Source organism: Ammodytes marinus (genome assembly GCF_949987685.1).
Source record: "Ammodytes marinus genome assembly, chromosome: 3".
Taxonomy (NCBI): domain Eukaryota; kingdom Metazoa; phylum Chordata; class Actinopteri; order Uranoscopiformes; family Ammodytidae; genus Ammodytes; species Ammodytes marinus.
This window is the reverse complement of record NC_137232.1, coordinates 24,899,476-24,914,690: the sequence shown is the minus strand read 5'-3', so window position 1 is coordinate 24,914,690 and position 15,215 is coordinate 24,899,476. Positions and strand designations below refer to the sequence as shown.

At 39.0% G+C, this 15,215-nt stretch overlaps 1 protein-coding gene across 1 annotated transcript in view; it reads left to right on the top strand.

Annotated features, from left to right (window-relative positions):
• Nucleotides 1-12,724, top strand: part of tlcd2 (TLC domain containing 2) — a 30,305-nt gene extending 17,581 nt beyond the window's left edge. Inside the window, exon 4 of the mRNA XM_080025307.1 lies at nucleotides 9,573-12,724. Coding sequence (XP_079881433.1) covers nucleotides 9,573-9,980 — 408 coding nt within the window. The 3' untranslated portion in view covers nucleotides 9,981-12,724. The remainder of the gene's footprint in view (nucleotides 1-9,572) is intronic.
• The last annotated feature ends 2,491 nt before the right edge of the window (nucleotides 12,725-15,215 follow it).

The window sequence follows — 15,215 nt, the reverse complement described above, 5'->3', positions numbered from 1 at the left end:
TGCTGATCTACTGGGATTTTCACTCTAAACCATCTTTAGGGTTTACAGAGAATGGTCCGAAAAAGAAAAAATATCCAGTGAGCGGCATTTGTGTGGACGTAAAATGCCGTGTTGAAGTCAGAGGTCAGTGGAGGATGGGCATACTAGTTAGATGATAGAAAGGCAACGGTAACTCAAATAACCACTCGTTACAACCAGGGTATGCAGAATACCATCTCTGAACGCAAAACACGACCAAACTTGAAGCAGATAGGCTACAGCTACAGAAGACCCTACCGGGTGCCACTCCTGTCAGCTAAAAACAGGAAAATGAGGCTGCAATTCTCACAGGATCACCATTATTGGACTAAAGAAGATTAGAAAATCATGCCTGGTCTGATGAGTCTCGATTTCAGTTGCGACATTCAGATGGCAGGTTCAGAATTTGGCGTAAACAACATGAAAGTATGGATCCATCCTGCCGTGCACCATCAACCATGCCACGTTCAAAGTCACCTAAACCCCCTTTCTTCCCCATTCTGATGCTCGATTTGACTTCAGTACATTGTCTTAACCACATCTAAATGCATTAAATTGCTGCCATGTGATTGGCTGATTAGCTTTTTGTTTTTATAAGCCATTGAACAGGTGTACCTAATAAATTGGCCGGTGAGTGTAATTCAATGAACTAGGAGTTAAATTAGATTCAGATTATGAAGAAGTAGCAAAAGTAATACAAACAGTTGGGAAACTTGGGCAAAGATATGAACACACCTGTGTGGCGCTAATTGCTTTGGGGGTTGCGCAACGGGGGAGTGGTTGCATTCACACCAGTAATACAGGTTTTTGCTTTCAGTATACTGTATATACCAAAACCCCTCCTTTGGTCATCTTCCCTCCCATTTAAGCACCACCAACCGTAGTCCGCTAATGGTCTGATATGATGAAAGTTATTGGCCTTATTAATTCCAGTCTGTACAAGACTATTTTTAATTGAAAATCCTTTCTGTTTTGGAGATTTAAGTTGTATAACAGGTTTTCCCCAACATATAACCTTTTCCCAATAGGCAACATGTTTATATTTCTATTTTCTGAACATTGATTATAATTGACATTCCTTACATTGGTCTTGTTAAAAGAAGTGGTCAAAACAATCTGTCTAAAAAGTATGCTGTGCTTGTGCTTTCAGCATATCACATGGTCACATTTAGGAGCTATACATTAAACTTCCTACTTCAAAACTACTCCCACATTTCAAAATTGACTGTCTAACTAATACCCCATTTCCACCTAGCACTAACATCTGGTTTTAGTGATCAAGTGGACAGCTCTAACTACAGGTGGAAACACTCTCAGGACACATTGAAGACGCATTGAGATCGGATCACAAAAACCACAATCGGAGGTGGTTTACGCATGGGTTTACGTCCAATGTGTCCGCATTCAAATAGTAGTGTCAACAGCTATGTGACTTTTGTCCACATTAGGGACCGCCTACTCAACTGCCACCCCAGTAAGAGCAGTAATACGTTGAAGACGCATCATGAAGACGCAACCATGCAACCGAAGGTTTTAGTGTGAGCGCAGTTAGAAGTATTGCAAATAATGACAAGCTTTCTATCCTCTGTTTTAATTTCAACGCGTACATCTGATAACACGGAAGTCGCTGCTTTTGACTGGTGTCTTGCAGGCCTGCACTTTGAAGCGCTAACTTCCGGTTCTTATCTGCTTCAAAGTAAAGGTCAACTCGCGTTTGGCTAGTAATGGGCTTTTAATGCAAAGGTGCACAGGAAATGTTCTGTTTGCATAAGCAGTAACTTAACTGCGTTAATTTAGAAAGCCGTGTGCCGGTGGTGGTGACAAGAGTTTATCAGAGGCAGACATTAGAGTAGACGCCCGAGCACAGATCTTTCACCAGCCAAAGTGGCGCAATAACTTACTCACCAAGACTTACTTAAGATTACATTTATCAGCATTTATTGTAGATCCCTCTAAGCAGTGTTGTGCATCGCTCCTCTGTGTCTCAATGAGACAGTATCTCGTCAACCTGTCGCACAAGTGCGAGTAGCCTTGTATTTATCTTTGCACGTATTACTCCTACATTTTAATAGCAAATGCAATTAAAACTGTCGCACTGTACAGCCCTGTATGTGTACTTGTTTGAACCCCACTGGTTAAAAACATTAATGCAAACGGAAATGATGTAGGGGAGACCGGGGTAAGTAGGCACACCTTTTACTCTAGTGAGAATTGCTCATCACCTAAACATCTTTCAATAGTCATTCCTACATTAAATTGAAGCTTAAGGTGTTGGCTTGAAATGTGAACCGCTCACTTTTTCTAACTTATTGTAATAAGTTAGAGGGTCTTTGAAATTTACCATCAAAGACCCTCTAACACATTGTGACAACCAACCCCATCAAGGGGTCGGTTGTCACACACTATGGGGTTGTTTGTCACAATGTTATCTTTATGGGAAAAATCTTAAAAAGAAGGCAATTTCATTGTCAAGTTGAAAAATAGGCCTACATAACTTTATGCATCTTAACACAAAATGAGCAAGGAATTAACAAAAAGGAAATCCATATTAAGACCAACCTACTGTATGTAACAACATAAATAACAAAACAAATAGGTCTAACAATAATAGCCTACTCAACTAGGATACACACATTCACTATCTGAGTTACAGTGATGGCAAATGTAGGGTTTGCTCACTCTAACTAAGCAGAGATTGTGTGCCCACTGGTTGCACATACAACACTTCTCCCTTACCTCCCCTGAATGGGTGCTGGAGATAACGTTTCCATACAAACCAAACACAAACTATCCTCTTCATCTGATGAAGATTCCTCCTCCTGTCTCTTTCTCTTCTGTTCTTTCTTCTTCCCCAGCTGGGGTGGAGTGCACTGGGGTGCAGTATAGCCTTGGCAACTGGTCTAGTTTGGGATACTCTGGGTTGTTTTGATTTTGTTGCCCTTTTTCTCTTTTGCATGCTAGCTGCCTTTCCTGCTCAATTCTCTCCTTCTCTGGGGTGTCAGTGAGGATACAGTTTGACATTTTGTTATTGGGTTCCTTTCCTGGCTGCACCCTTTGGATAACATGTGACAACCAACCCCCCAAAAATTGTGACGACCAACCCCAACTGGAATTTATTGCTAGCATCAAGGCCAACAACCATCTGACAACTAATTAGCTTGCTAAAAACAATCTAAACTATAGCTTACCCTTCACACTTTTTTAGGGTAACAAGTGTTTTGTTATAAACCCATTGTGTAAAAGCCTAGAAGAAAAATACTGAGGAGCTAAATATTTTAAATTTGACATGAAAAACACATGTCCTCAGTCCTCTCACCTCAAATGCAGCAGTCTAACTCCAAGGAAGACTATGTAGGTGACCTCTGATCCCAGTTGTGGATATTTACATACCAAAATTTAACAGACGGCGCCTTCTGGTTCCGAGATATAACGATTGTGACAACCTACCTGTGTGACAAATTACCCCGTTCTCCCCTACGTGTTGATTTACATACAGAGCGGGTAAATGCATTCAGATCACAACTAGACACATAAGACACATTAGTGATTCTTGAGAAGTAGGACAAAACAGGGTGCAATGTTAAAAAAATACAAACCCTATGTTTAGGCAAATGAAATTACATGTATGTATCCCAGGCCCCCAGGACTGTGCCTTCTCCGAGCAGCCAGCATGGACATGTGGCCAAGCCATTGGTATTGCATGGTTGGGGGAGGAGCTTATTTTCATGCGGTCCGTAGGCAGATTTCCCTGTCCACACAGTTCAAGCGGCGAACAAGATTGTGTCTCTGCAAAAAAAATTCTGAATATCAATCATAGGCTCATACTTATTTTTAGACCATATACTATTAAAATGGAAGTTTTCTCATTTCAAAACGCCACCTCAAGCGTTTTATTAGCCCAACGGCTTTTAACGGCTTTCAGTTTGTTTTCGCCAGGCTAGATGCTACAGAACGAGAATGATTCTACACCCGCCTCCAGTCCGCTACGCTTGCCGCCCTCTTTCTTGATAGGTCCATAATGCCGCTACGTCATGCTTCCGGGCCGCATGGAATTTCCGGATTATGCTTCCTTGTTGCTTCTCTGCGCCAATGAGCAGCTTTCATAGGAATGAATGGGCGCCGTGTTTCAATCCGGTGTCCATTTCTTTATATGTCCATGATGTATCCAACATACACTAAGCTACTGAGCTAAGCTTTGACACAACCTCCCAGCTTTTGTCCTTTTTATCAAAATGGTCTTTTTACCTTGCCATTCCTTTTTAACATGGGCTTTTTAGCTTGTCATTCCTTTTTAATATGGGCTTTTTAGCTTTCCATTCCTTATTTTGTTTCAACACCGTCAGACACCAAAAACACAAATTAATTTTCCCTCAATTTATGCTAGACCCATGAGATGTATAAGTGATCACAAATATTCACCAAGACTGACAGAGGCCACAAAAAATATTTTCAAAATGTTTATGAATATAATTTTTTTGGACATCTGACGGTGTTGACATATTTAAAGAGGACCTATGATACTTTTCGACTTTTATGACCTATAAACGTTGTTATAATGATTTATAGTAATGTTTAACCATACTAGAGTATCAAATAATTACGTACATGCATTTTGACGTATTCCCTGCTGACCGTCTGGGGTGGCTATGCAGAGCACTATACACTATTGCAATCGGTCGAGCCGAACTCGTTCAAATTTCCGGATAGTTTCTGTCACGCTCGGGTCGTTTCTGTCATGTTTCCATGTATGGTAATGCTGCCGCTCAGGCAAGCTCCGGCTGCATGCCCCCACCTTCCTGAAAATTTCCCGCTGCTGGAAGGAAGGTAACCAATCACAACGGAGTGGGGTTTGCAGCAGGGGGGGGGAGGGGCGGAGAAGCTCAAAGCAGTGTGTAGAGAGAGACTGCTGTGCTCGCTAGAGTAAGAGGAAGAGTGTCCCAAAAATCTACATAGTTTTTTGTGATGTGATTCGTGTCAGGTTGCTCTATAGCAGTTTTTAACAAGAAATGAAGACCAGAAAAGTAGTATAATAGGATCTCTTTAACGTTTCTTTAACAGAACAAATTGAGTTTTTCTAGTAGCCATTTGGTTTTTCTGTTGATGATGGGTGCTAGTATGAACTACTTCAGGAAAATAAAATTATCGAAAAATTTCAAATAACTTCTTCAGAAATTGTAAGTCGGTGTTGACGTATCATGGTTGTGACGCAGGACTTGAAAGATTTGAAATGTACAATATTCTAAAACTACAACACTTGTCAGAGCCTGTCTGACTCTAATGTACTCTGCAGAGGTAGAATGTGACAAGAAGTCCTTCATGGTGACAGCTGCCCCTTATTTTGGCTGATTTTCTTACATTTGAATGGATTGTCTGACGGTGGTGACAAAAAGTGTCCCACCACTTTGAAACCATATAAAACATGAATGTGTTGAAGAAAAACAGTTTTCATTGTTATGAGAGATTATTTAGTGTTGCTTTTGATGGAAAAAGCACTTTTTAATCATTAAAGTACATTTTTAATAGGTTTTATTGCATATGAAAGATTGAAACCCTCTCTGTGGACACACTGTTTTGGACATTGTGAGAAGATAACAAGTGTCATATATTTGACATAATAATGATACAATAAAATTTAAGGGGATAATTGTGCTCCAGACATTCTATTCTTAATCCCTAATAACATCTACAATTTTAAATATTTTTTATTTTTAAATATAACAGCAGTTACATATGGAAGACAGCCTTTTGTCCCGGTTCTCAAGCATCACTGACATTTGTACTGCCCACTATCTATGGTACTGCCAGGTGTGAACACACAGACTGAGAGCTGTCCACTTTTGGATCACTAAAACCACATGATCCCACATAATCCCAGGTGGAAACGGAGTCTAATTTCCCTGTGTTAATAAATACAACTAATGTATTATCTAATTTGGAATTGAAATGTACTGATGTCAGATTGAATGTATTTAAAGTTCTATCACCACTGCACCTGTATTACCCTACTGCTTTATGTGAAAGACAAGCTTCAACAGAGTGTATCGAGGCAAATTAAATGCTAAATTAAAGAGCATCGGGGATGAGTTTTGTCTATCTGCTGGTTTGTGGTTGGCTGCTGAGCCACATGGTGTCATTGTCACTTGGTTGAGACATAGTGTAACAAGATGATACATGGTCTGTCACCTCTAGACTAGAAGGATGTAAACATTGTGTAACTCCATTTTGTTCATATAATTGTTTATGGTTTATGAGTTGACCTTTGTATTATTGGTATCTTTGAAAAGGTAAAGTATTACTAGGATGAAGGCTATTGTGACATATGGCTCCATCTTTATTGTGTGTTATATAGCGTTGTTTTGGCCCTGTGCTATCAGTATCTCTCCAAACACCATACACAGCCATAAAACTAAATAAACATGCAGGAAAAAAAAGAATAGCCCATTTCTAATATAGAAACCTCAATAAGTAATTCCATATAGTGTGTCAATGTAATGATGTTTTGGTACAAGTTCACTTTCTTTTCCACAAAGAATTTTAAATACATCATCTTGCCATATGGTTGTATAAGGGATTGTAGTGACCTTCCGACTCCCATGTTCAAACTTGTTTTATCTTCCCAGATGAGATTAGACTTGAGATAAGTCATGTAAAGACCACTGGTTGATTCCGTAAAGCTGCAGCCTGGCCTTGGTGTGTAGGCTGTTATGTGAGCGTTAATGTGGGCACTTGCAGGTTACTCAGTGTACGACCTTGTTTACTTTTGGAGTGTTCAGTTTAATACAGACAGGTTGTTAATGTCTTTGGTTTCAAACTAACACAGATGGGTGTTTTTTTATGAGACACAGAACGCGCCTTATTTTTATTCTAGTTTTTGTGGTTGTAAACGGAAAACAGTGAATGCATGTATAAGTCCTCCTAAGTGTGTCTGCTCTTATGCCTATTCAAAACAACTTAAAAAGAACAACATTGGATTACTGCTTGATTATAAGGATGGAGTGATGATGTCGATCATGCTTGCTTGTATCAGTGAGTTTGTTAATGTAGCCTGATATGTGATGCATCCCATTGCCAAATTGCAAAGTAATGTACCTTAGATCCTTGTCTTGATATCTGTCAAGACATGGAGCATTTGAAATTCACAACAGAGTATACTGTTCTTTAGCATGACATTGTTTGTTTTTATCCCAAATAATGGGTTCTGGATTTCACATGATTTCAGTTCAACCAAAATGACTCCTTATTATCACATTTATTTTTATTTTAGAGGTAGACGAAGGAGTAATATTAGGCTACTAACAATATAAATGACAGTATGAAAGGCAAATACTAATAATACGTTGCCTGCTGATCCTACATCTGTGCTATGGTTTTAGCAAAATCAAACCAATAGTCAGCTTTATTTATTTTATTCGGATCAAGGACATTTAAGGTGGAGAACAAACATGCAAGTGATAGTTTTGTAGAAATCCAGTGCATTTAAATATTAACTATGATGATCACAAACACGTAGTTCTGCCAGATACTGGTCACCAGTCAAATGATTTGTTTGTTTGTTGTTTCCTCTGGAACTTTGATAACAGGTGATTATGTCACAACTTATGTATTTAGGACTTTTTGGACTCAGTATCTAGGCCACATGTTCTGCCACTGTGGAATGTCATAGGAGAAAGAAGACCAGCACTTCCATGTGATCTAGCATATCTGCAAGTGTGTGGCTGGATACTTGTGATATAATTGTTTTCCAATGGCAAAGTACTGACTTTGTTGGTGTTTCTAAATACAGTGCTTTCACAGTCGCCGTTGTAATTGCTCACCGACATTGTTCGTCATCGCTACCATTATAACCTGTGACGGGTGAAAAGATTTTTGGGTGTATGTGTGTGTGAGTCAGAGCCAATACTTAAATCACCATTTTCATTGTTAAAGGTGGAGTTAGCGAATCAGGAGAATGCTTGTTGTTAAAATGACTCCTCACAATCTGCTTCCTGTCCGTACTGTGTGCGTGCTGAAAAAAAAATCCAGTGTTAATACATGGCCTTGGCTCTGTAAACTGGTGTGTAAACAAAGAGTATGTTAACAAAGGGGCCCACCATAGCTAGCAACATGTCAGTTTACAGAAGGTAGGCTTTGTATTATCGTGTGGGGATTTCATTGATTTTGAGAAGAAGTGATTTGCACAACAAGCATTCTTCGCTGCCTCCACCTTTTAAACTACAGAATTTAAAGTGAACAAATGCTGTTTCCCCAAGATAACAATACGGCTCCATTTGCCTGAGCAACACTTGGGTCCAGATTAAGATCTCAACAACTACTGATCAGTTTCCCATTAAATTAAGTATAGCGATTTGTGGTTCTTGGAGCATTATCTGCGGACATTTTTGTGACTTGAAAACGAAATGAAAATGTAAAGGCCAGTTAGGGATGCTGTACTGCTGATCTCAAATGCCCGGTTGCTCAACCTAGTGCAGCATGTCACATGGCTGTTTGCTACTTTAGAGAGGACATCATATGACCTCATACCAAACACACATGAGCACAAACAAGATGTTTCCCCAACTGACCCATGACTGATGGTTAAGGTAATTCTCAGGCCACAGTGTATCCCATGACCTGTACTAACTTAATTAAGACTTGACTTTGTTATGACAGTTATTTTCTTGTACTGCTTTTCCCCCATCTCCCCTTCACTGCTACCATCCACTCTTGATTTATAAACATGGCAGACTAGGTTCTAAAAAGTCTACAATTTAAGTACATTAGAACACAGTTTATCCTCCTGCTACACTTTGAGTGTGTTCTGAATGTAAATGAAGCTGGTGAATGTGGTGTTGTGAGTGGGTGCCAGCTCCTGTGGGGAGTTTGGCTGAACAACCTGTTTTTTTGTGTCAACAAGTTTCTGTCATCCTGTTTACATCTGCAACACAGCTGCTGTAAGTATGTTAACCATCAGCTTTCATTTCTGTCCCAACAAAGCAGATACTGTAATGTACTGAAATTCTTTCTCTTCAGTGTAGTGACAGCTAACCGGACATATTTAGTTACCTGTGGCTACCATTTTCTGTCTGGTTTTGTGATTTTGCTGCCATCATGTGGAGATTCCCTGTTAGTTACCACACAGGTTTTTATAAACACAAATGAGTCATGGAAGTGAGTGAAATACTGTAGAGCAGGTAGAGCGGTCGTCTGATTGCAGGGTGGCAGTTTGATCCCCGCATCTGCCTCAAATTGCTCCACTGAAATGGAGTTCTAAAATGGTTGATCATTTCCCTTGTTTGAACACTGCTTTGACTAAATTAAAGCAATCTCCTTTATTTGAAGGTGTTAGAGATGCACTGATATGCCAGTTTATCGCTTATTCCATTTGTCATGAGCAACTACCATGGTCTCCAACACTGGATAGGTTCATAACTGCATTTTACTGCAGTTAATGTTAACCACTTATTTGGGGAATTAGATACATTTTCAATATTTGTTAACTAAGTTTTGAAAAGGTATAAATTGTACACTGCCACATCCATTTTAACGTTCTTCCTCAACACTGTCTCCCACTATAGGTGATCACCTGTTTCGGCCTGTCTGTGCTGTCTCGCCTCTACGTTGGCTTTGCCGTGGTGGCCTTGTTGGTGGAGATAAACTCTGTGTTCCTGCACCTCAGGCAAATCCTGCGGATGGCCAGCCTTGCCACAGGGACACTGTATCGGGTCAACAGCATTATCAACCTGGGTACATACGTGGTGTTCCGCATCAACACACTGGCCTGGATGACCCGCTGGCTGGTGTTAAACAGGGACAAGGTGCCCCTTCTGGCCTACACACTGGGCAGCGTGGGTTTGGCCATCATGACCACCATGAATATTGTCCTGTTTTGTCGGCTGCTCAGGAGTGACTTTTTGAAGAGCAGCAACCGGGAGGCCAAGAAAGAGAAAGAAGAGGAGGGTAGGAAGGGACACAAGGAAGATTAGATACATAAACACAATTGTTAATGTATGATAGCACCCTTTGGCTAATCTTTTGTATAATTTTGCTTTTGTCTAATAAACTCATATTGGAGATATCTTTCTATCTCAAACTGTACAGGAACATGCCTATGGTGCAGTCAAATGGCTTCACTTCAGACACAGATCCAAAGAGCCACTTTTCTAAAAGCTACATTTGGTCTTTTAGGCTTCTGTATGTATCTGTTGTCCAATCATCATTAAGTGATTTCTCCATATTCCATTAGTGAAGTTCTCATTCATGGTAAATGGAGGTTTCAGCCTATCAACATGATATGAAATGACACCAAACCCCCTTATGGTCCCACATGGTGTTTCAACTAAACCTTTTCTAAAATGTAACTTGCGGTAAATGAAGAAGCTAAGTTTGTAAAACTAACTCGCCAACACTCAGACATGCTTTCTCACCAAACATGGGAAACAAATACAAAGTATATTTTGTAACAACTTAAGAAAAACCTTGTATTCATATATATTATAAACATATTTCACTGATGCGGTTATTTAAAATTGTGTTTATTTGCAGGTGAGTTTAACGATAGCAAAGCGTAAGTAAATATATATATATATATATATATATATATATTTTTTTTTTTCAACCAAATCTCCTCAATTTAAGAATGCCTGCTACCTCAGAGAGCTTGTAACACTACTTTGCCTTTTTCTCATGCAAGCTTTGCTTTCAGCATATGGCAGGTTTATCTTTTGTTTGTAGAGGAAGGATATCCAGCTATTTTATGCTACATCAAATTGAAACATCTATGGAAAAAAAGATCTATAAAGCATGAACAAACCGATCAGTCATACATAGCAGGCTTTACATTTATTCTAATTTTACTGTAGAACTCTGATCATTAAAAAAGTTTCCAGCAGCAGACTGTGACATTTTGTCTGAGAGTTAGATGCTATATTTGTGAGTATACTTAATGTCTTTAAAACAAAAGAAAAAACATCAGTAGATAGTCCTGCATCACAGATGGACATTATTAATTTCATGGATTGTATGTTTCCTTAATTGGTCCATGGTGGTATATAGTCTGCAGTAGGAGATTTCAAACTGGCTTGTTATTCCTAATTTGGCCTATGGAGGACAGCACACTCCACATGACCTCACTGAACACCACACATGTCTTTATTTACTAAAATCTTTGTAGATCTGGGTACTTATGCCTTAATTTTAAAGTTGTGGATGAGCAAGGATATATGCAGACAGAGAATCTCCTGAGGTTATTTTTGGAACAGACAGGTCTAAGATCTGTGAACACAGCAAACTGTTATACACACGGCCACTTACTCTTCCCTCATATTCGCATCATAGCATTAGAGTCCTATTATGGCATGGAAGTATTTGATACCTTCTACCTTTTTATGTTGTTGCTTTTTTGGTGAATATTTGTTGTTTGAGGGTTTAAATTGTGTTTATTTGTAAATTATTTGTAATCAGATGAAGTTGTGGATTGAGATCAAATGAACAAGCTATTCAATGAATTTCCCTGTTGTGAAAAATAGATGATTATATTGAAGTCATGACACTCACAGTCAACCCGGCTTGAAACTGTTCATGTTCAAGCCCTAAAACCAGGCTGTCCATTATTACAAACACAGTAATATATTCAGTGTAGAGACACAAAGATACTGTTGGTTGCAGTTGGAAGGAAACATCAGACATACATTGTAAACTTAGAAATCTGCTGTTAGCACTTAAATGCAGCGGAATAAGTGAAACAAACACAGTCTGCATATTTAACTCTTCGTCCACATTAAATCTTAAGACAACACTGCACTGCTGAAACAGCTGTTAGGAAGGTAGACGGTACATTTTTGATTATTGTTGTTGTGGCTGATTCCGCATTGCCTTACAAGAGTAACTTTTTTTTGCTTTTTCAAAATCTTTAGGGCAGCTTAACTTTGTGGTTGTAGTGAAAAGAACTGGTGGTAATGAAGTTCTTTCGAACAAGCTATTTGTGAATGTGATGTATAAGGCTGTACTACTGTTATTGGATATATAATGTGCGCTTTTCTGTATTATGTTGCTGTGTGCTTTTAGGAATTGCGAGAAAACATAGCAGCCAAGTCGATATGCCTCTTTATATCAATATCGTGATGACACTGAGGGACATTTCGGCCACAAACAAGCTATTGTACTGCTCTTAAATTCAATTCCAGCTCCCTTTTTGTTTTTGCTATATAGATGGATTTGATTTCAAACTGTGCTTGTCCATAGGCCACAGGATGATGTTATGGTTTTGTATGTGTGGGATGTGAACAAAAGGAAAGCCATTTCCAGATGTAATTGCAGGGAAAATTAACACATTGCCTCGTATTCCTCATCAAACGCAATCAATGTGGTCATTGACTGCATTGGTCCTCTAGTTTTAGCTTTCTTATTAGAGAATCATAAAATACTACCAATAAATACAAGCGGTTTTATTTCCTTTTGTTTCCTGTTTTTTCTGGTGATGGGTAAAATATGTCCATTGTTAATGATTTAAAACAAAAACGTTGACGCTTGTCATCCTGTCGAGGCTAATAAACCCATACTGACTCCACTGAGACCAACATGTTGGGAGGAGAAGTCATATGCTTACACAGAGCATCAAGCAGTCACTTTTTACAGATTTTTGTCTTTGACAGTTTTATTTTTTCATGTTTTTTAATTAAAATTCCAGTTTATGTTTGTATAATATTATTTGTGAAAATAAAGATCAATGGAATAACTGTTGTGTTTTTCCTTCCCCTAACACAGTTTTATATGTAAGAAATAAGCAGTCTCATAGTCAATTATTATTAGATCAAGGTCTGGATGCAATTACACTTAACTCCACAGGAGAAATACTCACATTTAAGCAAAATTAGCAACACCATCAAAATTTGACTGAATTAAACACAAACTAAATGTGTTTGAATATCAACAGTAAAAGTAAGCTACTCATTGATAGCTGCTGTCAGGAATAAATGTAGTTGGTGATCTTCTACAATTATCTATGTTTTCAGCAGGAAAGACACAAAGTGCAACACTTGAAATTTATTTTATTTAACTTTTATTTATCCTCGAGAGACCAATTGAGGGGTGACCCTCATTTTCAATGACGTCGAGTTCAAACAAATTCAAAGGAAAAACAACAATACATAAACAATATTCAACGCAAATAGGCTACATCAAATACACAACAACAGGTGAAGAGAAAAACAATTGAAACATTTACACAGTGGTGAAGATTAAGTGGCAGCAATTAAAATTAAATGGGTGAAAGTACAATATTGCCTAATTAAAACAGTTACAGGTAGAGTTTGGCAGATTTAAGATAGTTTGTTTAAATTGGTTAAAGGATATGAAGTTATTTAGTTTAATTTGTTGCTGTAAGTTGTTCCAGGAGTCAGGGGCACTGAAGCTAAAAGCTGTCTTTCCCAGCTCAGACCGGGCTTGTGGGACATAAAGCATAAGCATGTCAGTGGAGCGGGTCTGATAAAGCCCATCTGAGATTTGCAGCATTTCTGTTAAATAACGAGGAAGCTTCCCGGTCAAGGCTTTGTAAATAAAAACATGCCAATGTGCGTCACGTCTCTCTTTAAGGGAGGACCACCCAACCTTTTCATATAAAAGACAATGGTGTGTGTCATAAGCATCTCCTGTGATGAACCTTACTGAGAAGGATGTTTATAGGTCGGATGACCTATAAAAACTTGTACTTTAGTTTTGATATTGAAATATGTTTAACTTCTACCAGAAATTTGGATTCTATCCAAATTCTACTTTGTTAATGCTTTTAAAACGATTGATTTGTCCCATTAAAAAGTTTTTATTGTGGAATTTACTTTAACGTTGTTTTATGTTTATTTTTATTTCATTGGTAGCTATTTATTTTATATCTTGTAAAAGTGTATGATGACAAGGATAGGTTAATTATTTTTTACACTAGTTTAGATACTTTTTACTTCTTTACCTAGGCCTACTGTAGCATACCAAGATTTTTTTAATTTGTAATTTAATCCTCACTTTACCTCTCTAAATGGGGTTTCCAGTGGTGGAATAAGTAGCCTATTCAGATCCTTCCCTAAAGTAGAATAAGTAACACCACACCATAACAATATTTCAGTATGTCTATGCATTCAAGATGTCAAGCAACCATGTAGAAAGAACCGTGTATAGTGAAAAAATATTTATTTATTATTTTTAAACGGGTATTTTTCTCATATTCCACGCAATTGATCATCTTCAGAATCAACGTACAGCTGTTATAGACTATGTAGGCCTACAGCTGATATGGGGTGGTGGGTCCCTCCCAATCAGCTGTGATGATGCTGACTCTGTGGTACTCTGTTCTCGCGTGCTCTGCTCACGATTGCTTGTTTTCATCACTCCCCAGCTCAGCCGTCCGCGGTAGCTTGATGTCTCTGTCTCAGTCGAAAAATGGACTGCGCACTTTCCCCGTGCGCTCTCATCATATCGACCGATCGGAGAACATCCTCTTCCTAGAGATGCTCGAGGCGACAAGGAGCGGGTTTGCCTGACCGGCGCGGCGCCATGCATCGTGGGGGTTTTGCATTTTTACGCAGCTGCCCAGCCTCTTCTCCCCCTTCTGATCAAACGGCGTCACATGCAGCTGAAAAGTGCGTTAACGCTTCAAATCGAATGTGTTTGGCTTGATGCCGCAGCCAACCGACAGGATTTGGACCAGCAATGGAGGACAGCATGCCCGGACAAGAGGACGTTTTTTAATCATATTTAATAGATTTGGGCACTTTATAGCTATCTGAAGGTAAGCAGATACAATTGCACCTATTTATTAACAATAGAAAAATCTCAGTTGAGTCTATCTAGGCTACTTGCATCCTGAATCAAGGCGCATGGTTTCTCCAATTTCTGATGACTTCTCTGATAATCAATACTGTATTTATAGCTGCCACATGACCAATACAGAACCTGCACTTATCGCTCTATCTCTCTCTCTCTCTCTCTCTCTCTCTCTCTCTCTCTCTCTCTCTCTCTCTCTCTCTCTCTCTTTCTCTCTCTCTCCCTGTCTCTGTGGCTGACATAAGCAATGTTCACAGCAAGAGATGGTGACATTTAACAGCCACTGTTTAAGCTTTAACTGTGTAATGTGAAGTTGGGTAAAAGATGGATGCAGGTGGAGTAAACAAAATGTCATCGTCTCAGCCCCATCCTTGGTCTCTTTCCTCTGTGTCTTCAGCCTTAAGGCC